Source organism: Nyctereutes procyonoides, unplaced genomic scaffold (assembly GCF_905146905.1).
Source record: "Nyctereutes procyonoides isolate TBG_1078 unplaced genomic scaffold, NYPRO_anot_genome, whole genome shotgun sequence".
Classification (NCBI taxonomy): Eukaryota; Metazoa; Chordata; class Mammalia; order Carnivora; family Canidae; genus Nyctereutes; species Nyctereutes procyonoides.
The window spans coordinates 28,877,792-28,903,269 of NW_026575024.1; the positions used below are offsets into that span (position 1 = coordinate 28,877,792).

The following is a 25,478-nucleotide window of genomic DNA, read 5'->3' on the forward strand; positions in this document are numbered from 1 at the left end:
TATATAGGAATATATATATTTTATAGATAGATAGATAGGAACATTACTCAGCCATAAAACAGAATGAGATCTTCCCATTTGTGACAACACTGATGAAATTTAAAGGCATTATGCTAAGTGAAATATGCCAGATAGAGGAAGACAAATACTGTATGATCTCACTTATATGTGGAGCCTAAATAAGAAGAAAAGCAAAACAAAAACAAAACACCCCAACAACTCAAGCTCACAGATACAGAGAACAAATTAGTGGTTGTCAGAATTAGAGGGTAGGTGAAATGAGTGAAGAGAGTCAAAGGTACAAATTTTCAGTTATAAAATAAGTAAGTCATGGGGAGGTGGTGGATAGCACAGTGACTAGAGTTAATAATACTGTATTATATACTTAAAAGTGGATAAGAGAGTAAATCTTGAAAGTTCTCATCTTAAGAAAAATAATTTTGTAACTATGTGTGATGACTTATTGTGGAGTTCATTATACATACAAATACTGACTCCTTCTGTTGTACAAGTGAAGCTAATATTAAATGTCAATTATACCTCAATTTTAAAATAAAAGGCTATAGATTGGATATTTCTTTGTGTCTCCCCAATGAGTTCCTTCCTGACGGGAATTATATGTTACTCATCTCAGTGCCCTATCTGGCAAACTGGAGTTCATCAGTATTTGTTGAGCAAATGAGCAATGAGGTGTAGTCAATATTATTGCACATTATTTTTTAACTGAATTTTATTGTTTTTTCATCTCTATAAGAAGGTACTTAAAAATTAATAACCAAAAGACACATATTAAAAGGTCAAACTATAAAAATATGTTGAAAGTAAAAGAAGCACCTGAAGGGAATTCTTGGCATCTAGAGTATTATTTATCTAAATGTCTCCTTTATATATGCATGAAACAAAAATATAAGTACACAGGTCATATCATGTGATGGTTTAAGACAATGAGCTTTTAAAAAAATAATAATAAATTTTTTTTAAAAAAAAGACCATGAGCTTTCTTTTTTTTAAAATATTTTATTTATTTATTCATGAGAGACACAGAGAGAGAGAGAGAGAGAGAGAGAGAGGCAGAGGCAGAAGCAGGCTCCATGCAGGGAGCCCGACGTGGGACTCGATTCCAGGTCTCCAAGATCACACCCTGTGCTGAAGGCGGTGCCAAACCGCTGAGCCACCTGGGCTGCCTGACCATTAGCTTTCAAATCAGATATGCCCAGGTTTAAAATCAAGCTCCATCTTCTCAGTGACATGGCCTTGAGAAAAATCACATAACCTCTCTGTGCCTCAGTTTCTTTCTTTCCTTACTTTTTTTTCCTCTTTCTTTCTTTCTTTCTTTCTTTCTTTCTTTCTTTCTTTCTTCCTTTCTTTCTTCCTTTCTCTTCTTTCTTTCCTTTCAGAGAGAGGAGCAGAGGGAGAGAAGCAGACTCCCTACTGAACAGGGAGCCCCACATGGGACTCAATCCCAGGACCCCCGGGATCATGATCCAAGTCAAAGGCAGATGCTTAACCAACTGAGCCACAAAGACACCCCTGTGCCTCAGTTTCTATGGAAAAGGGAAATGATGAAGCCTACCCTCTATGCTTTTTGGAATAATAAGTCTAAGTAGAGCACTTAGGACAGCAACAAATACAGAGAAATCACTCAGTGAAGATTAGCAATGATGAATTTATGTATATTGAAACAAAATATGAAGTCACACTAGAGATCCTAGTTTATATTTGCTTTTTTTAATGTAATAATATGTTGTGACTAGTTCCATGGTAGTATATACAGAGCTAATTCCTTCTTTTTGATGGCTACTTTATATTCAAATGTTTATGTAACTAATCCCCTGTCTCTGCCACCAGAGTATTTCTAATATTTTACTATTTCAAATAACCACAATAAAAATCCTCATTGTACATATATTGCTCCACTCTTGGGTAAGTATTTCTATAGGGGAAGTTGTAGAAATGGAATCTCTAGATCCAGTGTATGAATTTTCAACTATATTAATAAACAATGAGATCTCAAATTGCCTTCCTAAAAGGCTGAATTCTTTACACTTTGATCAGCGAGTGTACTTTGTCGCCTTGTGGCTATATACATTTCAACCAGATTCCCCAACCATTTATTTTGAATGTCCCAGTAGTTAACAGAATCAGGGAGTTTGCTCTGCTAGCTCTGCATTGTATTCCCTTATCTTTCCAAAAATCATAAACAACTCCTAAGAACCTAGCAACCAATTTTCTGCAGCAAATGTTCAGATACATAGACTGACACAGAGAATTTTTATGCAATCCCCAGACAGAAGAGGAAGAAAGGTTGGAATTTCAGAGCCTTTCGGTGGCCAATAGGAAGAACATGAAATTAGAACAATCTATTAAGTTTGGGAAACAAGGTACCTGTATCTTTGTTTCCTGTGACTCGGACCCTTGTTAAAGAGACAAGAGGCCACCTTTGTTGAGTCTTGCTGGGGACGGGATGTCTCTAGTGCAGTATCCACAGGGTATGATTTGAGAGCTTGACTTGTAGCTCTTCTGATGCCTTTAAGTGATACAGGACAACAGGTGGGCATCACAGCCAGAAGCTGAACAGCGCCACCAAGCTGACAGGCTGCTTCAGTGGTAGCTAAATCCCATGCCCACTTTTATTTTTAATGTCAATTAAAGATTTCAAAATCATTAAATTGACATTAAAAATGTCAATTTATTTCAATCCAAGTAATAAATACACACAATGTTTAAGAGTTAGTGGGCAATTCAGGCCCAATAAGGAGAGACACTGAAACCCAAGGTCAAGGTCTCATTTAGAAGAGGGCATAAGGAAGTCTGATTAAAGTTTGGTCAATGATATCTATCCATCTATTTGGATGGTTTTACAAGTAAAGTTTTAATATCTGGTAAAACTAATTTCCATGAGGCATTCTTATTTTCATTGATTTCTTAAATATTCTCGGATATTAATTCTTCCATTTGAACTGGAAACAATTTCATCTGGTTTCAATAAAATAAAACATTTTAAAAAAAAAGAGTTAGTTACTATTACAAACTAGATCCTATGGCAAGGCTTATAAGAAATATCCCCTGTGGGACGCCTGGGTGGCTCAGAGGTTGAGCGTTGGCCGTCGGCTCAGGGCATGATCCCGCGGTGCCAGGATCGAGTCCCACATTTCGATCTGCTTCTCCCTCTGCCTATGTCTCTGCCTCTCTGTCTCTCATGAATAAATAAATAGAGTCTTTAAAAAAAAAGAAAGAAAGAAATATCCCCTGTGCCACCCACAAGCCTTACCCATGAAGCAATAACTCATTCTGTGGTTGTCTCTTCAAACCCGATTATGGTGCCACTTCCAAGATTTTTTAATTGTAGACTTTTCTATTAACTTACAGTTAGGGAGAATAAGAATTTAGTTTTCCTCTCTTTCTCTACACACACACACACACACACACACACACACACATAACACACACTTTCTTGCTCCAATTTTCCCCAAATAATTATAGCATAATTTTTGGTTAAATCAATGTGCTGTTTTTACATTATAATGACAATGTAATATTATTTCCAGCTAAATGTTGTAGTTTATGATGATTACAATGTTTTTCTTATAAATCGTTTTTGTTTTCTTTGCTTTAATAATCACTCTGTGTCTTATTTGCTTAGTTTTCTTTGTAATAGCTCCAATCCATCTCCAAATTCTTTGCCAGAATGCCAATCCTTTATAATGGCTTCAGCTTTGTGCTCAGTCTAGGGACAGCATAGCGTAATGTTGTGGTTCTCAAAGTGTGGTCATTCCCTGGACCAGCAACAGCAAGAGCATCACCCGGGACCTAGCTAGAGCTGCAAATGATCAAGCCCTACCCAAGGCTTCCTGATTAGCAGCCACTCTGGGGCTGGGGTCAGCCACCTGGTTTTTTGACCAGCCCTCCAGGGGATGCCTGTGTGTACTCAAGCTTGAAAACACCTGTATAAGGGGTCAAGAGCTTGGATATCCAAACCCAAGGCTGCTGGGGCAGACCCCTGCTGTCGCACTTATTTGGTTGGAACAGCTTCCAGGACCCAATCTTCCCACTCACTAAATGAAGACAAACCATCTCTCCCACATGGTTGTCTGAGCTCCTTGGTGTTGGGGTAACACCCTCCAGTTTTCCTCAGGGATGCCCCTCCTGGCGCCCAGTAAAACCAGTTCCCATATGGGAGGGGAATGCAAGATGGCTGCAGAGCCTCCTCTGGGCCTTCCTGAGTCCCCTGCTCAGAATGTACCCTCCTTTGAGGTACCGGCCTGGAGCCTCTCTGTCTTTCAGCACCTCCATAGGCCTCCAAAGTGAAGTCTCATCCTCCACCCCTGTAAGAACCTCACCTCCCTCTGGTACAACCACCATTTCACAGCATTCTCTGCCTTGGCGCCCTGCCACCCAGTGCCACCCTCTCTCCCCATCCCCCCACTCACTGGCCCTGGTCCACTAGAGCCATCTCACACCCCTCCCAGCTTCCATTCCATCCACACTCCTCTGCTCCACCCAACCTTCCCCTCCTGGGCTACAGTTCCCCACTTTCCCATAGGAACCACCCCCACAGCTGCCCCTGGGGCATCCTCTTCCCCCTGAAATCCTGGGATGGGCAGGGAGCATCACCACTGTGCCTTTTCCCTCTGGGCAGTTCTCAGAGTAACAGCATCTGCAAGCCTCAGCTCTCCTCCTCCTTTGCTTTCTGTGGTGCTCGCTAGATCACAAATGCTGAGTAAATCCCAAGTCCTCATCATGGCCCACAAGTCTCTGCCTCACCACATCTCTCTCCTGTTTCCTGCTTCTCCTCCCCCATTCGCGGCACTCCGGCCACACTGGCCTCTTTTGTACCTGCTCTTCCCTCTAACACAAATGCTCTTCCAGTAGATGGGCATTTGGCTGATTCTTTTACTTCTATTAGGTCTCTCTGCAAATGGTCACCTCCTTAGAAAGGTTTTCCCAAACCACTCTTCTAAAACAGCACCTGCTCTGTGCCTTGCTACCTCTTCACAAATGGCTTTAGTGTCCTGGGTAGGACTAATGTTATTTGGAACCACATAATTCCACTGCATCTCATGTTCTATGTCAGTCCCTCCAAGGCAAGGGCCCTAGTGGAAGGGCCTACACCTCACTGCTGCCCCCTCTTTCTTCCTACATTTCTTCCATTACTAAATATTGGGCTCCAGTCACGTCTGGCACCATCTGACGTTCCAGGGACATGAAGTTAGGCAAGTGTGCCAACAGAGAACAGCATGGAAAAAGGCTTGCCATAATTTTCATATAATTGCTTACCCTGGGCAGAGCTGAGCTAGAAATGTAAAGTGAAGAGTCTGAGGTCTCAGTTCCAATCCTAGCTGGGCAACCTCCTCCCTCTTCAGTCTCTTCGTCTCTAAAATGGGGCCAATGATAGTAACCACCTCACAGGATTGGCATGAGAATACTTTGCTGACAACTTTCATGGCCACTGGCTATTGGTTATAATAAGAAGTATAAGGTTCCTTCTGTCATTTAATAAAAGCTGTAGTAAATGGGGAAAAATTAGTCAAGCCATCAACAATGTCTCAAGCAGCCTGGCCCTTCTCACACACACAAAAAGATTGAAGTCTCCTTGTGGTTCTCCCAGAACTTCAGATACAATCTCTCTTTTAAGACTCAGGTGGGAGAACTCGCTGGGAGAAAAGACTCCATTGGTCTTGCTCAACCTCTGGGGCCCAGAATGGCAGAAATGGGGACAGCTCTGCCTTGGCACCATGAAGCAAGCCCCTGTCCTTAGAAGCTCTGAGTAAAGGGGTGCCTGAGTGGCTTAGCAGTTGAGCATCTGCCTTTGGCTCAGGTCATGATCCCGGGGTCCTGGAATAGAGTCCCACTTGGGGCTCCCTGCAGGGAGTCTGCTTCTCCCTCCACCTAGGTCTCCACTTCTGTGTGTCTCTTGCGAATAAATAAATAAAATCTTAAAAAAATTTTTTAAAAAGCAGGACCAGCTCTGAATAAAGATACATGTGTTCACAGCATGGCAGGACCTGGGTTTGTTTTTTCACCTTTTAAATCAATTTTATTGCGGTATAATCTCCATACAATAAAATTCCATCACCCAGAAAATTCTCTTGTGCCCCACAGCAGTCAATTCCCACCCCAGAGCTAACCACTGATATGTTTTCTGCCACCACAGATCAATGTTGCTTGACGTTATATTAATGGAGCCATGTAGCATGTACTCTTTTTAATCCATCTTTTTACAGCTCTAATGAGGTAAAGTTGCAAAACTGATATACATAAACTGCACCTATTTAAAGTGTACAATTTGAAGTGACTTTAACATAAGCTATCACAAGATAATAAACATAGCTATCAGCCCAAAATTTTTCCTCTGTTGTACCTCCCTCCCCACCTCACCCACTACTCTGACCTTTGTCACTGTAAATTAGTTTGCATTTTCAAGAACTGTATACAGAATCGTGTAGTATGTACTCTTTGTGCCTGGCTTCTTTCATTTGGCATCATTATTTTAATTCATCCTTGTTATGTTCCTCCCTGTCCCTGCCCCCCACCCCCACCCCCAGCAGCACCTCAAGGTATAGGAAGACCACAGCTCAGACATCCATTCACTTATTGAGGAACATTAGAGTGTTTCCTGGTTTGGGACTCTTACGGGAAAAGCCACTAGAAGCATTCTTATAAAAGTGTATTTGTGAAGGGACACCTGGGTGGCTCAGTGGTTGAGCGTCTGTCTACCTTTGGCTCAGGGTGTGGTCCCAGGGTCCTGGGGTGGAGTCCCACATTCAGCTCCCCACATACTTCTCCCTCTGCCTACGTCTCTGCCTCTCTCTCTGTGTCTCTCATGGATAAATAAATAAAACCTTTAAAAATATATATATTTGTAAAGATAAATTTTCATGTATCTTGGGTAAATACCTAGGCATGGAGGTGCTGGGCCATAGGGTAGATGTATATTTAATTTCATAAGAAACTGCCAAACTTTTTTTTTTTTCCAAAGTGGTTGTACCACTTAACACACTCATCAACTGGCTAAAGTTTAACATCAAGCTTATTGCTGTCTCACAGCTTCTATATACTTCTTCTTTCTTAAATGACTTACTACTAGTTTTAGCATGGTTGGCTTCAGGTTCCCTCGCACCTAAATTCATGTTTAATTCATAAGCCTCATTACCTTAAAATGTAACATATTTGGAAATAGGTCTTTAAAGAGATGATTAACATGAGCTCATTAGGGTGGAGCCCTAATCCAATATGACTTGTGTCCTTACAAGAAAAGGAAAAGATGCGCACACAGAGGAACCTTCTTGTGGGGAAAAAGAAGGCAACTAAAATCAGGCCAAGAGGAGAGGTCTCAGAAGAAAAATTAAACACTTTGATCTTGGACTTCTAGCCTCCAGAACTGTGAGGAAATGAGATTTTTAAAAATATTTTATTTATTTATTCATGAGAGACAGAGAGAGAGAGAGGCAGAGACATAGGCAGAGGGAGAAGCAGGCTCCCCTCAGGGAACCCGATGTGGGACTCCATCCCTGAACTCTAGGAGCACGCCCTGATCATGAAAGCAGAGCTTAACTGCTGAGCCATCGGGTATCCCAAGGAAATGAATTTCTGTTAAGCCACCCAGTCTAATATTTTGTTATGGTGGCTCTTGCAAACCAATCACCATCTTGCAACCATTATAATAATAACTGATTCAGGTAAGAATCATCAATGAATGCTAAAACAAGTGGGCAGAGAGTAAGATGAAAAATAGGATAGTCTCAGGTCACCTGGGTGGAGCAGTAGTTGAGCGGCTACCTTCAGCTCAGGGCATGATCCTGGGTCCAGGATGGAGTCCCACACAAGGCTCCCTGCAAGGAACCTGGTTCTCCCTCTATCTATGTCTCTGCCTCTCTCTCATGAATAAATAAATAAAATCTTTAAGAAAATAGGATAGCCTCAAAATATCTTCCCACAAGATACTTATTAATTACAAAAGGGAAATAGTAACTTTTCAGCTGAGTACCTTGGGGGACATCATCTTAACCAAATGATCAAAGTTAATACCACTAATATTGAGACAAACCAATGTCATGTGCCTTCTGATGTGATACACTCAGGACACAACTTTCTTTCAGTGGCATTCCTGCCAAAAATGTATAACCTGAACCTAATCACAAAGAAATAACAGACAGCTACAAATTAAGGACATCTACAAAATAATTTACCAGTATTCTTCAAAAATGTCAAGGTCATGAAAGGCAAAGGTTGAGTAACTAACTGCTTCTCCAGATTAAAGGAAACTAAAAAGAGAGGACAGCCAAATGAAACCTGAATTGGATCCTGAGGAATGGCTACATTATTGGCACAATTAGCAAAATTTAAATATTAAAGGTGTATTAAAAGAATCACATCATTGTTAAAATTCCTGATTTTGATCATTACAACTGAGATTCTGCAAGAGAATGTCCACATTCTTAGGAAATATATATATATATATATATATACACACACACACAAGTGTATTGGATAAAGAGGCATAATGTCTGAAAACCCACTCTAAAATGACTTAGGGGGAAAAAGTATATGTACATATTACGTACACATACACAAGAGAGTCTATGATAATGCAAACATAGCAAAACATAACAATTTGTTATTTTGGTTAAAAGTATATTAGAGAGAAAAAACCCGAAAAAAAAACCCAGAAAAAAAAAAAGTGTATCAGAATTCTTGTGTTCACTTCAGCAGCACATACACTAAAAATTCAAACTATACAGAAATTAGCACGGCCCCTGTGCAAGGATGACACACAAATTCATTAAGGTTCTATATATATATATATATATATATATATAAGTACATGAGAATTCCTTACTATCCTTAGAACTTACATGTAAAATTTAAATTTTACCCCCCCTCCAAAGTTACAACCTTTCAACGAATGACCTTCATACTATCAGAAGTGACCAGTCCCAAACCCAAAGCACTTTTTCACTCATTCTTTTTCTCCATCATACTTATCCATGTCAAAAATTATTCTATGTGTTTAGTTAATAGTATCTAACACTTAGTGTGTGCAAGACCTTGTCCTGTTCTCAGTGTTTTAACTGCATAAGCACAGTGCCTCCAACACTGTTCTTCCCATCTTACAGATGGGAAGTAAAGACACATGAAAGTTAATTAACTTGCACAAGGTCACCATATCACTTGTCTCCTTCAGGGGTATAGACCCTCATTGAAGGTAAAGATTGTCTTGTTCATTGCTCTTTCCCCAGCCACTTAGAACAGTGCCTAGCACATTATAGAAATCCAATAAATACTCAACAGACTCAGTTTAAAAATCACAGGCACCTACTAGGCCACTGGAGTACAAAGCAGTGAACAAAACAGCACTTTCAGCCTTGCACCCAATTAGCCACTTACTATGTGTACTCATATATACTTAGTGACTCTTAATATATGTATTCATACATAAACTACATGTATTTCATCTGGCTCTATCAGCGCTGGGAGGTTAAGGTCCAATCACCCATTTTGCAGAACAGAAAACCGAGGCACAGAACCTGACGATGATTTGCCCCGAATCAACGGGCTCCTGGGAGGCTGCGTGTGGACTCCAATCCAGTCCGGGAGGTTCCCAGGCACTGCCTATGAATCAATCAAACCGACCAAGCCAATCAACCAGTGAGTATTTATTAGGAGCCTACTGCGCGCAGCCCCTCTTCAAGCAGCGAGGGCGGAGAGGGAGGCAGGGGGCAGGCCGCTGCAGGGGGCAGGCGGCCGCAGAGCCTCGGAGGGGGGCGCCGCGGATCCCGGAGTTTGGCGCCTATTTTTCGTGGGCTGGGTGTTCTCGCCTGTGATTGGGCCCCGGCGCGGCGTGCCCGGTGCGCCCGGCTGCGGCTGCGGCTGCTCCGTCGACCTTGGCAGGACCCCGGCGGCGCGGCGCGCGGCCGGCCTCCCGGGGGATGGGCCACCAGGAGCCCCCGCTGGCCCGAGTGCGGGCGGGAGGCGCAGCTTATATAAACAGGTTATGTAAAGGGCTCAGCCGGCGCGAGCACGTGGAGAGCCGCGGGAGCCCGGACACCCGCTTCTCCCCCGCGAGCGCCGCCGCCGCCACCCGCGCCGCCGCGGGCTCCCAAGCACACCCGGCCCGGGCCGCCGCCTCCCGCGCCGCTCCGTACGCGCGGCAGCCCTGGCCTGGAGCGGACCATCCCCGGCCCGGGGCGCCAGGGGGGAAGCGGGCCGCCCGGAAGTGGAGGGGCGCCGGCCAGGTAAGGGCGCAGTCTGCGGAGTCCGAGCCAGCGCCGAGGCTGCACCCACCTCCGTCCCCGCGGGCGCTGGGGGAGGGCCGCTGGGTCCCCAGGTTGGCGGGTTCAGGGACGCGGAACTTCTGAGCCAACCTCCTCCACCCGCCGCCCTCGGGGACTTGGGTCGTTCCGCCGGGCTCCGCTCCGGCTTAATTCAATGGACTGTTTACACCCGGGAGAACCCAAGGCGGGATGCGGGGAGGGTGATCCCGGAGGGGACGAGGCGGGGAAAAAGAGTTCCGCAGTCAGGACGGCTTCTTAAGGCAATTTTCTTAGGTCGTAAAAACTACTGGTCCTAGTTTTTCCTAGTCCTAGACGACAAACTGGCTGAGAAGGCGGGGGGTGTTTTACTATTCTTTCCTGTTCCCCCTCTGAGCCACAGCCTAGTGGTGTCGCCCTTCCCCCCGTTCAGTCAGCGGCGGCGGCTTCCGTCTTAAAGGGGCCGCGGCGGCCGGAGGAGGCGGAGGTGGGACGCCCTGCGGCCTACGCTCCTTGCCTCCCCGCTTCGGCCTAGTTGGTTAACCGACTCTCTCGCCCGCAGGTCACAATCCAAGGTCCCGCTCCTCCACGTCCCGGGGCCGGACGGAGGGATGAGGCAGGGGGGGCCCGGGCAGCGCCGTTGCTGCTCCCCCCGCCGCCCGCAGCCATGGAAACGGGGGAGGAGGACGGCGCCCGCAGAGGTACACAAAGCCCCGAGCGGAAAAGGCGAAGCCCAGTGCCGCGGGCGCCCAGCGCGAAGCTGAGGCCGGCGGCGGCCCAGGCCATGGATCCGGCGGCGGCCGAGGCCCCGGGCGAGGCCTACCTGGCGCGGCGGCGGCCGGAGAGCGGCGGCGGGTCGGCGCGGCCGCGGTACAGCCTGTTGGCGGAGATCGGGCGCGGCAGCTACGGCGTGGTTTACGAGGCAGTGGCCGGGCGCAGCGGGGCCCGGGTGGCGGTCAAGAAGATCCGCTGCGACGCCCCCGAGAACGTGGAGCTGGCGCTGGCCGAGTTCTGGGCCCTGACCAGCCTCAAGCGGCGCCACCAGAACGTCGTGCAGTTTGAGGAGTGCGTCCTGCAGCGCAACGGGCTCGCCCAGCGCATGAGCCACGGCAACAAGAGCTCGCAGCTTTACCTGCGCCTGGTGGAGACCTCGCTCAAAGGTAGGAGGCGGCCGGCCGGCCCGCCCTCACGGGGCCTGGACTCGCCGCTCTGGATGCCGGGGCCCCGGCCCGGGTCTTGTCAGCCTGGGCCCAGACACGCCCTCCTCCCCGGGGCCCAGGCGCTTAGGCTCCCCTTGCACCTCAGGACCCCGGATGAGTCCCCGGCACTGACTGGAGGTGCTATTCTCATTTAAAAAAAAAAAAAAAAAGAGCTCGTGGAAGTGCTCACCGTGCTTTTAGTTAAGCGCTCAGTAAAGGTGGACGGTTACTGTTAAACTTGCAGCACTTTGAGATTCCACAGGGGGAGTGAAGAGGACGGGGCTGAGTTGGTGGGAAGAACTTCAGAGCCCTCTCTCTAGGGCCTCTTCTCTTTCCCTCCCAAAGCAAACAAAAAAGAACTTTACTGAACCCACCCACACCCCCTCCGTGTCTGGTCCCAAATGTCCTGACACCCTTCAGCTCCACCTCCAAACTCTTGCTTCCTACTCTTCTGTTTTCCTCTGAGACACACACCCCCACCCCCAACGGCCCATTCCATCCCAAGGCAGTCAACCAAACTGGCGGGTTTCCTGGCTAAGTCCTCTGGGTCCTGCTGAATAATAATCCCCCAGGTGAGCCTATAGCTGTCACATAACATGTAACATCTTTTTCTTCTTTTCCTCTGCCTTACATACTTAATCTTTTTCTACCCCCCAGGCTGCCTGGCTTGCATGTTTATAGGGAAGATGGGGGCTCAGGGAAGCAAGGTAGCTTTGCAGTCATGGGAGGGCTAATCCTAATTTCTGAGTTTTCGCTGCATTTAGGGCACGAGTTCATCTTGAGTGCTAGGTGTTGACATGTTTTGTTCAGACTTGTAAGTAGCCAAAGGTTCTCTAAAGAGAGGAGAAGGCCAGTGGGCTAGAAAGGTCTTAGAAGACTTCCTCAGCAGAAAGGTTACTAATCTGAGACCCAGCTATGTCCTAGATGTCTTACAGAGTGACTTTAGGTAATAACTTTAAAAGTAAATCCTCTCCTCTTTCTATAAACGGAGAAACGAAGGATTAGAGGTTAAACAGATAGAAGTTGACGAGGTTAATCGGCTTGTAAGGGAAGTGGAGTTTGCTTAGCAATTTTTCAGAGCTTAAGTGACATAACACCCAGATCTGTCTTGATTTAAGGTCTAGATCCTTTCAAGATGGGTAATAATGCCCTCACTTCCCCAAGAATAAACTGGAACTGATCTTTAAGAATGAGTAGGATTGAGGGGGTAGGGTTGGATAGGGCATTTTGTTTTGCCCAGTTTTGAACTCCTGCACCCCATCCCAGGAGAGCTCTGTCCCATTTCAAGTCTGTTGCTTTGACGGTGGGTTGAAGGTATTATCAGTATCACCTGGAGTCCTTTTTTCAAAAACAGGTTTCACTTTTTATGCCCAGCCCTGCCTCATCCATTCTGAAAAGCCCACCTCTCCCCATAGTGATTGAATGAAGACTTTCCGGGAGATTCTTGAGCTTACCTGTATCCTACAAGCTATTCACTTACATTCTCCCTGTCTTCTCCAAGGTGATTTAGCCAATATTCTGGACTTCCATAGTACTCAATTGCTTTGGGATGGGATTGCTTCCATAGTACTCAGTTGCTTTCCATAGTACTCAATTCACTTTGCCAGTGAATTCTCTACCCTTCTACTCTCAGTTCATTGATGCCAATCTTGAAACTTCACCTGGGTGTGAAGTCTTGGCTTCCTCTCCTTACCTATAAATACTGTTTAGATTCTCTCACACGTAGAATTTGACAGAACTGCACAGTAAAGGTGGCCGGATAGTCTAGTGATTAATACCATCAGCTTTACAGTTAGGCTCACTTTAAGTCATGGCTTAAGTCATGGCTTGTCTCAACAGACTTACATGAGACTTGGGATAAGAAGTTTAAAACCTGTGGGGAGCATTCCTTTATCCATAAGATAAGGGTGCCTGTGTCCTCGAGCTGCTGTGCAGCCTGGGAATGTCCCTAAGTGCTCAGATAAGGAGGAAACTCAGCAAGTCCACATTTTGAGTCCTCTTTCATCATCCCCTTTGAGATTAGTTCTGTCCTTGTTCAAGTTTCCCAAACTCTTTTGACCATGGAACACATCCTATTGTCTGGGTAACACCAGGTTGAGAGAAACTGTGGTGCGCCTCCCTTTGTGATTTAAAACAGGTCTAGCAAAACAGTATGTTACTTTAGGCCACACACTTCGATTGTCCCACTCAGTTGTAAGCAGTTTTGAAAATATTTGAGCCTCTTCTGTGGGTCAGGTAATACTCTTGAGCTCAGAGACAGAGCAATAAAGGAAATGTACACAACCTGGCTGATGAAACGGACATTGAAATTTACACGTCAAATGTTAATTTAGCTAGCAGTTAAATGGACATTGTTTTCTCTTTAATATTAAAAGTGAAGGACAAAAAGACCCGCATTGCTGTAGGTGAAGTTTTCCTGCCTTCAGCTTTCAGAATTTAGCAGTCTTAATCAGCCCTGGGGTGCTGGATTTACGGTGTGCTGCTATCACTCAGAAATGTCAGAGCTGGAAGGAATCTTAAAGATAATCTGGTTCAACCCTGTCATTAAACAAACTCCTTTGCAGTCACCTTTTGCCCAGTGTCCTGCAATTTAGAATAATTTTGAAATAGACCAAAAAAGTGTTAATCTACCTTAAAGTCTCAATTGAACTAAATCTACATAATTTTACTGAGTCCCCATGGTAGCTTTTCACTGGGGGAGAGATGGGGGGAGGGGCAGGGCAGTCTGCCCCAAAGGAATTTAATTTTGAAAGTTTGAGGACCTGTAGAAGACTTAGGAGCTAATCAGGGTCACAGGAGGAAAAGGCAAGTTGTCTGGTTAACAAGAGCTTTCTACAGAGTGTTGCACAGGATTAACAGGAAGATAATCTAGAGTTAGCTACGAGTTGGCGGAGCAGATAGGCTTGAAAGAAGAGTGCCCAGGACTGTATAGATAGAGAAGAAGTGGGATTTATTTCACAATTGGCCCAAATAGGGAACAGTTGGCGTTCTCCCCCCCCCCTTCTTCAGTATCAGGGCTCCAGTGAATAAGCAAGGCATTTCTGTAGGCTTAAATTATTTGACCTGTAAATCCAGTATCAAAAAGAAAGGAGAAACTTCTTAATGCAATTCTTGGTTTCATTCAACTTTGTTTAATAAGCTTCTAGGTCTCCTTCTCTCTCTCTGAACGTAGACCAAACACCTAGAGCATTATGTAGTGAGCAGAAGTTCCAGAGTCAGTGGTAGTCTTAAGCAGCCTCATCTGGTCTTCTGTTTCACAGGGAGGGAAATAAGTCTAAAAAAGACAGGACTTGACCCACATGAGTTAGTGACAGCATTCAAACCAGCCTCCTAAGCTTTTTAAAACCAGATTAACAATCCTGTAAATTATTTGGTTGATGTGTTTAGCTTTTAAGTACTTGTCACAAAAAACAGGAGTTAAAACATCAACAGTTTGCTTTTATCCCCTTATTTCCATTGCCAAAAGACCCTCTCCTGAATGCACCTAAAACTAAATTCAAGATTGCTGCCACTTAGACTGCAGGCAAGGCTGAACTCCTTGTCAGACTACAGTCAAATTCCTGCATGCTCTCTAATGCACACACTGACTCTTCTGCTGACACATAGCGACTAATAAGGAGCTTATATATATGATACATCCTCTCCAGGACAAACCCAAGGCTCATAAAACCAAATAGAAGTTTGAAAAAATCCAAGGATCTAACTTATCCCATCTTGGTAAGATATTAGTTCTGCTTTATCAACTATTTCATGTTTTCTGTGCTCAAGAGATCCTCAGGCAGCTTCACAGTGGTGGGAATCTAGGTCTTTGGTAAGTCTTTGTGCATTTGTGCCAGGTACTCTGTAAGAAGAGGATGTGCAAAGTTTCCTCTGCGAGGTATGCAGAAGACTCAGGCCCAGATGACCACAATTCAAGGTCCTGAATGTTACCTAGAAAGCTAACAGCAGAGGTTCCCTGGGGAATATACAGGCATGGGAAGCAGAGATGGTGGACTTGAGTAAGCTGGGGGGGGGGGGGACTGAGTGTGGGGAGGGAAACCAGGGTCTTAGCAGTAGATTGGCTGTCAGCCTGCACATTGCCCTTCCCCCGCCACCCCCATCCTGTTGAGTGCCTAGGGAAAGGGAGGCTCAGAGCTGGCCGCCACCCCCCACCCCCGCCCCCCAAGAAAGCAGCTCTGAATTCTCTACTATGGCTTGGCCTGAGTTTAGAGAACCCTCTGAAAGGCAAGAGATCCCAATCAGGTGTGGTGTTTGGCTACTCCAAAATAGATCAGAGGTGTCAAGGGCCTTGGAAATTAACGGGATACAACGAGGTAGTAGTAACTGGGAGTTTGAAGGTTTGGGTTCCACTTTTACCGTATTAATAGTTACAGCATACTTTCTGTTATGGGCCAGCTGCTATTCTAGACTTTATACCCATTAACTGATTCAGTCCTCACAACCCCCTTTTGAAGTCAGTGTTATAATTACCCCTATTTTACAGGTGAGGAAACCAAGTTAGTGAAATTGCCCCATGTGAAACAGCTAAGCAAATAACCACTCGGGTCCAAGCCTAAGCATTCAAGCTTGAGTCCATTCTTCTAACAGCTGTGGTACACTCTTGGGACAGGTGGCTTAAGTTCTGGGTTCTTCTGTTTTTCTTAGTAGTTAAATGCATAATCACATTTTACTCAGAAACTAATGCCTACTGTTTGTTTTTTAATTATGTGCTAATCAGTACTTGGCACTGCCAATTTCTTCGGCACTGCCTCTCCCATGTGTCTCAGCTGCTGGGGACCCTGTTCCTCCTTCCTGATCTGCTCTTGAATGTCTTGAGACAGCCACACAGACCTCTCCTCCTGCCTGCCTGTCTTCTCTGTGCACTGGGAGTTTTAGATACCAGCCTCAGGAAACAGAAACAACAACTGGCTTAATTGAGAGTTTGGGCTAATTGGGTTGCACCAGGTAGGCTTTTTATAGTGTAAACTTCCAAGAATTAGGTCCTTAGTGACTCAAATTGTAGATTCTTACCTGGTTGTCTTTAACGTAGACATTCAAAACACCTACTACTAGAACTTTCCCTGTTTCGTTTTTAAGCCTTTAGCTCACAGTTCTCATCTCATTTCATTTCACGCAATTATTGAGCGCCTGTTACATGTGAGGCGCATAGAGACTTGGTTTCCTTCTGCCCTGAGTGCGCAGTCTCATGGAGGAGATAAACAGATGGATGGAGCACAACAGATGTTACCCCACTGCAACCTCTCAGAGGTGCTCTTACGGGAACAGCTGCCAGGAATGTGGACTAAGTTTAGGGGAGGGCAGGATAGGTTGTAAAAGGGTAAAAACAGAAGAAATCCTGGCCAGAGATGAGACCTAGATAAGTGGTAAGGCAGTCACATGTGGAGAGAAAAATGGGTCCGGGCTACCAGGGGTTATTTCCCACTCTGCCTAGCTGGCAGAGTTTGCATTTTAACAAGACCCCTGTAACGTTCAAGTACTAATAGCTAGGCTTGGTATTTTCATGTTTGCTCTCTCATCTAATCCTCCCACTTGAAGTTGGTATTTTTGTAACCTGGTCTTATACAGGAGAAAATCCAGATCCATCAAGGTCCAGTAAATTGTACAGTACCACCAGTGAGGGATTATTTGGCTCTATATCTACATCCAGAAGCTCTTTCCAATTTCCACGTGCTTGACAGTGCTGCCTTATGACTACCCAAGGGCAGTGTCCGCACACATTAACAATTCACACCCAGTAGTTGTATCCTCTGGTGTCCAGGTGCCATCCACAATGCTTCCTGTATCATAGTGACGCCTTATGATAGCCCAGTTAGGTAGGTGTCTCCCAATTTATGGATAATGAAACAGATTGATAGGGTCTTAAGACATTTGCCCAGGGTCACATAGCCATGTAAATGAAGGGTTGTGGTGTCCACCCTGGGCCTGGCTGGCTCTGTAGCCCTTGTTCCATCCTTTCTATTAGGCCTGCAGGTTCTTGGCCCCTTGGCCTCTATAGGACACTGTATCTATCTTGGCAGACATCCTAAGGGGTTGATTGTCTAGTGCACAATGACATTTGACTACTCTTGTGAAGTACTTTGAACACGCCCTGGGTGTTGATACTGGACCCAGCCTCTTTATAGTGACAGGACACAGCCCAAGGTCATTGAGCCTAGGGCTTGGTCTCTGTGCTCATCTTTCTTTGGGAAGAAGAGCTTGTCTTGCGAAGGGTCCTTGTCTTCAGCTTCTCAGGACTGATTTTCAACTGAGCCACTTCTTTAAAATACTAATGTACGGTTTTTAACTAAATCAAAACCAGGGATGACTAATCCCAATGAATTCAGAGTTCATTTATCTAGGTTTTTTTTTCCTAACCTTTTATCTTAAAATTATAATTTTATATTCTATTTTTCCATTTCACATTAAACTTCCTTCTGACCTTTTATGTGACCTTCTCTTTTGACTTTTTATTTAAGTAAATTAGAAGTACACTATGGCCCTTTAAAACATTCAGCCAAGTGGCAGTACCTTAATTAGCCACTAACTATCCTTGGACCCTTCTTTTCAATCCCTTGACTTTACTTTGTCATATAGGAAACCAGCCCTGGGTGCTTGGGGTGCTTAGTGTGTACCCTTTTTGTTGCTGTCTGTGATAGGAGTTTCGTTTATCTTTTTGATACTCTTAGAATAAATTCCTCATGAGATTTTGTTGTTGTCAAATGGGTTGAGCATTAATAAAACTTGTGACACACACTGCTTAACTATCTTAGCACATTTAAGTCCAAATTCTAATTGGTGCTCTATTGAAAAATGAATCTGCAGGTGGTGTGGTTGCACTATCAACATGAGGGACTTGGTGAACAGGAAAGTCCTTGGAGGAATACCGTGAACTTGACAAAGAACCTGTGTCACAGTGGGGCAGTAGAACGTCTAGGCATTCAGTTTTGCTTCTGACACAAAGGCAGTAGTAGAAGAACATCATGGTTAGGAATCCAGACTGCAGAGCCTGGGTACCCCATCCCCTACTGGCTGTGAGACCACAGGCAAGTAATTGATCTTGAGCCTTCATTTCCTCCCTGTAGAAAGGAATAGGATTATGGTCTCAGTAGATAGGGGTTTGGAGTAAGAAGAGAGGATTGGCTACTCTCTGTGCCTCTTTCTTGTCACATAGGACATGTGATATTAGTTACTAAGTTCATTTGACTTTTAAACCTCCCAAGGCCTCCCCCCTACCCTCGGCTTAGCCCCAACCCCTTTTTACCTCCTCCCTTTCCAGTCCTCACTTCTCTTTGGGTTTCAGAAACTCCTGATGCACCTCTCAGCTGCCAATCCATCTTTATCTCTTAACTCCTCATGCCTTCAGAGGGAACTTGTAGTGATTCTGAGACCTGCTCTCCAACGTGTCTGCATCTTGACAACCAGAACTAAGCCTAAGCAGGGGCGTGTAGTAGTGTTGTTAGCAGCCTGATATCTTAAATGATAGGACTTAAAATTGGTGACTTAAGACTCAGCAAGCAGGATATTGTTCTAAAACATGTCAAGAACTTTTAGTTCCCATTTCTTGGTGCCTAAATTCAAAGCCTTTGGTCTGCCAGACCCCGTTCCTTCGGACCCAACTCCAGAGCAGCTTCACCTCAGCCTCCTCCGATAACTTGGGTCCCTCGCTGTGAGCTCACACCCTGCTGTGTGGTGTGCACACACTCCATCCTGGGAGACACTGCTCAAGGGCCACCCTTGAGTGATCCACAGCCTGCCTGCCTCTCCTAACCACCTTGCCCACTGCTCGCACAGAATTGCACCCTAGTCTGTTGTCATGGCTGTGCGTGCTGTGGCTGGTCATTAATGACCAGAAACCTCTACAAGGGCAGGGATTACTGCTAATCTCCTCCAGGGTCTGACAAGCAGTGTATGCCTAGGAAGTGTTTAAATGGAATGAACAAGCGCAAGGAAGTCCCATCTTCTGGAGGCAGCTTGGGAATAGGCTCATAAACCCCTGGGTATGTTGTATCCCTTTCTAGGAGTTGCCTGCTGTCCCAGAGCTTGCACTGACATCCTTAAGCCTCAGGTTTCTGAACAAAGACAGGCCACATTTGTTGGGAGACACCTGTTTGACTTGTTTCCCCCCATTTTCTCTGTCTCCCTGTAAACTGTGTCATAGAATAGGTTTCAAAGTCGAGTTTATTCTGTAGTCTTCTGGCTGTTGGATTTGAGGGCAGTCAAACTGTGCTGAAGGTGGGCCTGTCTCTAATCAAGTGTGTTTCTTAGCCTCCCAGACTCCAGGCAGCAGCATCGTGCGATAGAAGAGCTTAGCAGTGGAGGCTCACGTCTTACCCAAGCAGCCACAGCAGTGATCTGGGGCAAGTTACTTAACCTTCCTCCTGGTTTCCCCACCTGTAAAAGCATGTCCAGGAGAAGGGACTGCTCACACAGTGAGCCTTTAAATGGTGCCTGGAAGCCAGTGGCCTCTCCCAGGTTAATTTACCTCAAATCCCTAACACTTCCATCTTTTCTCATGATCTGGGAAGCTAAATTTTTCACTCTTACCCTACAGGACCATCAGGCTGTACCAAACAAGGAAATTACAAAATTTAATTTTGTTTCTCTCTCCTCAAACTATAAGCTTCACGTGGGGATTCTACATAGTTGATGCTTGTGCATTCCAGTTCTATGTCCTGAAACTGGGGGCAGCCACAGGGTGGGTTTGATGAGCACTGGGCCTGCTGTGAGCTGGGCGGGCACTGAAGCTCCCTTGGATCGCCTGACCTTCACGAGCCCCTATACACTGGCGGACCCCAGTGATGTGTCTCCAGGAATCGGTGTCATTTCAGGACCATGGTTTGGTGATTCCTAAAAGTTGGAGCACTTTCCCTTCCTCGATGTGCAGTTGCCTTGGTAAATTATAACACTGGGGCTGTGGTCCATCAGAAGAGGGAAGTTCCCTGGGAAATCAGGCAAGCATCAGGTAGGTTGGCATTCAGGCAGGGTGCAAAGAAACATATTTGGATGCACCAGCAGAGATTTGGGGAGAGGGAAGGCTTCTAGAGAGAGAACACCTCAAAAACCGCTTGCTTGGGGATCCCTGGGTGGCTCAGCAGTTTAGCGCCTGCCTTTGCCCCGGGGCTCAATCCTGGAGTCCTGGGATCAAGTCCCACGTCGGGCTCCCAGCATGGAAGCTGCTTCTCCCTCTGCCTGTGTCTCTGCCTCTCTCTCTCTCATAAATCTTTAAAAAAAAAAAAAAAAAAAAACCTGCTTGCTCTGGCTAGAAAACATGGTTTTGGCTATTTACAGCCTGAGCAATAGGATACAATTCTCCACTTTGATTTTCTGATTTTTTTTTTTTTTTTTTTTAGTTCAATTTGCCAACACATAGCATATCACCCAGTGCTCATCCCCTCAAGTGCCCCCTCAGTGCTCATTTTCTGATTTCAACATCCTCGGTTTCCTAGCATGTGAGAGCTTCAATTCTGTGGCCTACAGCACTGGGGTTATTGGAGTCCATGGCTTCCTTGGACTTGGCTGAGGCCCGCTGGAGAGGTCATTGATGGTCAGGATGTCATTCCCCCCCAAAGTAATGGAGGCTCTGCAAAATCTGTTTGTCCGTCACCTGAGTCCCAGGAGTATATGGTGTCAGTGCCCCCCTCAATGTTGGATGTGACAGAGGCTCACAAAGCTGTAGCCATCTTCCCCGACCTTTGCCCCAGGTTCTTTGCTGCGTGGTGTCTGTCTCCTTGTGTTTTCCTTTGAGCTAAGAGACCACCCAGTTAACCGGAGGGCAGAGCTGGCATCTAACCCCAGACTTGTCACCTTCTAGCCTGAGCCCTTCCTGTGACTTCACCCTGGCTGGCTTCTCAACAGAAATACATTAGGCCCCATGCACCCTCCCTCCATCCGGCCCTGAGGTAGGCAGGGGCCCAGGTGGGCAATCTGCCCAAAGGAAAAGACTGGAATTCTCATACCCTCTCTGGTTTGTGAGGGGAGTGGGGGCAGCGGGGGGATTCCTGCCTGAAAACACATGCTGTGGTTTCTGCTGAAGTGAGCCCACGGCCTGGGCCCATGCAAGGAAGAAGTGCTTCTTGCCTCTGGGACAAGTGGCCGTTTTCCATGGTTTTCCATTCTGTCACGCTCCGTGAAGCTGCTCTGATTTGGAGCCCGCTGCTTCCTCCAGTGCTTTCCTCTCCACAAACCCCCTCCTGTAGCATCTCCTGAGCTCAGCTCGCTCCCCTAGAGCCAGCTCTTCAGTCACGCGCACCCCCCTCCCCCCCAGGGTACTTGCTTACCCCCCTTTTCTTTCCCTGGGTTCTCATAACCTGGACTTACAATGTAGTCTGTTTTGCAGACTTGTTTTCTTTTTACTTGAGTTGCCCTGGTTACCAACTTTGTATATAAAGTAATCACCATTCCCCACCCTTTATTTCCCCACTGTTTCAGTGAAAAAGTTGTACTGTTTTCTGATGGTGGCCCTCACAGAAGGAATCTGATGGCGTTTTAATCGCTTCCTTTCTTGCCCTACCACCAGCAGACCTTTCTTGCCCTCCTTTTTATGGGTCTTTACTCTGGAGTCAGGTTTGATTTGGGCTTTGGATCACTGCATCATTTTGCAGTGTTTTCAGATAAAGAGCGTCAGCCCACCAGAGCCAGTGACCTAGAAAGAGGATTATGAGGTAGGAAAGAGCTAATTTAAAAAGAAAACACCCCATCTGCCCTAAACTGGTTCTACCTGTATTGCTTTGATTGTAATATAAACAAACAAATTATATAATTATAGGGGAAGTGAGGTCTGTCAGATTGTGGTCAAAAACCCAAAGGTTTTGCCTTGTCCATCTCTTCATCCTGCCTCAACCCAGAACTCCGAAGGCAGTGGTTTCCATAGACTCTGCTTTGGCAGTGGCTGTTTAAGGAGGTGTAGCTCTTGTTTTCTGGTGGAATGGAGACCCTGTGCTCGGAGTCAGAGGACTGGTGTTCAGGCTCAGTCATGAGTGATCCATATGACCACCCACCGCAGGCCCTGCCTTTTCATCAGCAAGATCAGACCTCTGCCTATTTAGACTTTGGGGGCAGTTATAGTCCTCAAATAACTTCCGCAGAAGGACTCAGTGTGCCTTTAATTACCTTATAAAGAACGTTGGGGTTTGTTTGGAGATGTCAGTCACCAGCTTTCCTGGAGTTGCTGTGGTTCAAAAAGGAAAGGCTTCTGGAAGGGCAGAGCTGGAGTTTCATGCCAGCACAACTTGATTCTACTAACTTTTGTGTCTACTTTGGACTCCCGTTCCCACCAGATTTCCTTCCTGTTTATGCCTCTACTGTGTTCCTTTATCCATCCCATCTATCAGCCTAGAATTCTTCTCTCAACTGATCTACTGCCTGTCTTTAAGATGTAACTCAGGTCTTGTGCCTTCTGACTCCCAGATCTGGCAACTCCTGTCCACCTTCACTGTTCCTAGTACAAGTTGACTTTGATGCAGATACTTAAAATGCTTGCTGTCTTAGATACATAGCCTGTTATCTCCTTGAAACTAAGGAGATCGGTCTGTAACAGCCCCTCATCTCTAGAAAGAAACCAACTTGTGCTAAGCAGATACAGTGGGTGAGCAGGAAACACTGCTGGGAGTATACCTCTAAAATAAACAATTGTACCATTCTAGGTGCATTGCTGAGTCTTAAAAGTTAGGAGTGAGGGGAGGAGAGGTCCTTTTTGCCTGTTGTGGATTAACAGACCTTTTATGACCTTCTTGCACACTTGACCTTGCCTCATCAGCAGTCCCATGGGACATGGAGTAGTCTGTCCGGACACACTAGTGAAACACAGTGGCTTCCCGGTCACATGGATTGGGGTCCCTGGACTCCTCCATCTCTGTGAGCATCAGGTTTTTCATCTTTGAAGATGGGGCTATTTCATCCTACCTCCCAGGGGGTGGGGGTGGTAAATATTAGCTTAATGTTAAAGGCCCGTGTAGGTATTCTGTGAGTGATTACGTGCAGGCATTTGCAGGTGAGGCAGCAAAGGCAGAAACTTGGAAAGGTGAACTAAGTGCCGGTGCCTCCTGGTTACCCATTGAACTGGTTGGCACAGTTAACCAGTTCCTTACCTAGGCACCGATACTGCCAGAGCCGGGTGCTCGACCTCAGTGTCTGCCACCCGTGTCCTTTATCCCGGCAGACCTCACCTCACCCCAAGTGAGTAGAGATGGGCCCACTCCGCACAGTGCTGGCTCGCTGCCAGGTTTGCTGGTCCTTCTGGCTTGGAGCCTCGTCAGCATTGTCCAGCTAAACCTGGCTGTGCTGCCTGCATGTGATCTGAGCATGTTGGGGATGTGTCTGTGGCACTCAAGCTCTTTCCGGTCTTCTTCAATTTAGGAGAAAGGATCCTGGGTTATGCTGAGGAGCCCTGCTATCTCTGGTTTGTCATGGAGTTCTGTGAAGGTGGAGACCTGAATCAGTACGTCCTGTCCCGGAGGCCGGACCCCGCCACCAACAAAAGCTTCATGCTACAGCTCACAAGCGCCATTGCCTTCCTGCACAAAAACCACATCGTGCACAGGGACCTAAAGCCAGACAACATCCTCATCACGGAGCGGTCTGGCACCCCCATCCTCAAGGTGGCAGACTTTGGACTCAGCAAGGTGTGTGCTGGGTTAGCCCCCCGAGGGAAAGAGGGCCATCCAGACAACAAAAATGTGAATGTGAATAAATACTGGCTGTCCTCAGCCTGCGGCTCAGACTTCTATATGGCCCCTGAAGTCTGGGAGGGACACTACACAGCCAAGGCCGACATCTTTGCCCTGGGCATTATCATCTGGGCAATGATAGAAAGAATCACTTTTATTGACTCTGAGACCAAGAAGGAGCTCCTGGGGACCTATATCAAACAGGGGACCGAAATCGTCCCTGTTGGTGAGGCGCTGCTAGAAAACCCAAAGATGGAGTTGCATATCCCCCAGAAACGCAGGACTTCCATGTCTGAGGGGATCAAGCAGCTCTTGAAAGATATGTTAGCTGCTAACCCACAGGACCGGCCTGATGCCTTTGAACTTGAAACCAGAATGGACCAGGTCACATGTGCTGCTTAAAATTCAGGGCAAAGCATCTTGAGTGTTTTTAAACTAGGTGAGTGTACTCTTTTTTGTTCTGCATGCCCACTTCCTGGACTGGATTCTTCATCTAGGGGCCCCACGGTGGGCCCTGTGGAGCTGGGGGGAGATGCAGGGTTGAAGACCACGAAGTGCTTGTTATGAGAGACCCACACAAGTCTTGAGATCTGTGGGGTGGAATAAGAGCTGGAAAGTCTAGAGAAGTTTTCTGAGTGGACATGGCATTTGAGCGGAGTCTCAAGTGTTGTAGAAATACTTCTTCTCATCAATTAATAAATGTTTACTGGAGAAAATGTGCAAAAGGTACAGACAATTTTTTTCAGAGAATAAACCATATCCTTAATGTATTCCTCCTGTTCACCTATCCAATTCTGCACGGTTTAGCTCGTGCTATATTTAGATACAGTTTGGTTTTCTACTCTTTCAGCACTAATCTGAGCATCTCTCCATGTGATACCTTGGAAGTGCAGTTTTCAGTGATTGACATTCTGTTATATGTACCATGATGTCTCCTACTAGTTTAGACATATGATGGGTTTCCTCCATTTGAGATAGTGTAAAGGATGTGTGAGTGAATATTCCTACATGGAAGTCTGCTTATTTAAGAGATGGATCGTAGGCTTTCATTTGTCAAGTGCTATGGTAGGCTCTCGGCTAACAAGTGGAAAGCAAATTCAGAATACAGTGCCATCCTCATGAATTCTGCGGCTTAGTTGAATTAGTTAAGGAGAAAAACATTGGTCAATATTTGCCATAGGTGCTCTAGGCCAAAGGAGAAATGGTATTAAGGGACATTTAGTCTTTTAGGGTTGGTGCCCAGAGGCAGGAGTAGGGAATTGGGGGAGGGGGGCGGCATTCCCTCTGCAAAGGACTCAAACCAGAGGGAGCCTAGCACATTTGAGCGCCCCCAGTGGTAAGGGGTGGTGGAGAGGGCAGATCTTTAGTAATCAGTGACCTGCCAG

General features: G+C 46.0%; 1 protein-coding gene and 1 non-coding gene across 2 annotated transcripts in view; both read left to right on the forward strand.

Moving 5' to 3' along the window:
* The first annotated feature begins 8,696 nt into the window (after positions 1-8,696).
* On the forward strand, positions 8,697-8,802 carry LOC129498783 (U6 spliceosomal RNA). The gene has a single exon (XR_008662202.1). It is a non-coding gene; the product is annotated as a U6 spliceosomal RNA (small nuclear RNA).
* Positions 8,803-9,668: 866 nt separating this feature from the next.
* STK35 (serine/threonine kinase 35) overlaps positions 9,669-25,478 on the forward strand; it is a 44,705-nt gene continuing 28,895 nt past the window's right edge. Inside the window, exons 1-3 of the mRNA XM_055301520.1 lie at positions 9,669-10,235; positions 10,813-11,410; positions 23,783-24,532. Of these exons, the coding sequence (XP_055157495.1) occupies positions 9,930-10,235; positions 10,813-11,410; positions 23,783-24,495 (1,617 nt within the window). The 5' untranslated portion in view covers positions 9,669-9,929 and the 3' untranslated portion in view covers positions 24,496-24,532. The remainder of the gene's footprint in view (positions 10,236-10,812; positions 11,411-23,782; positions 24,533-25,478) is intronic.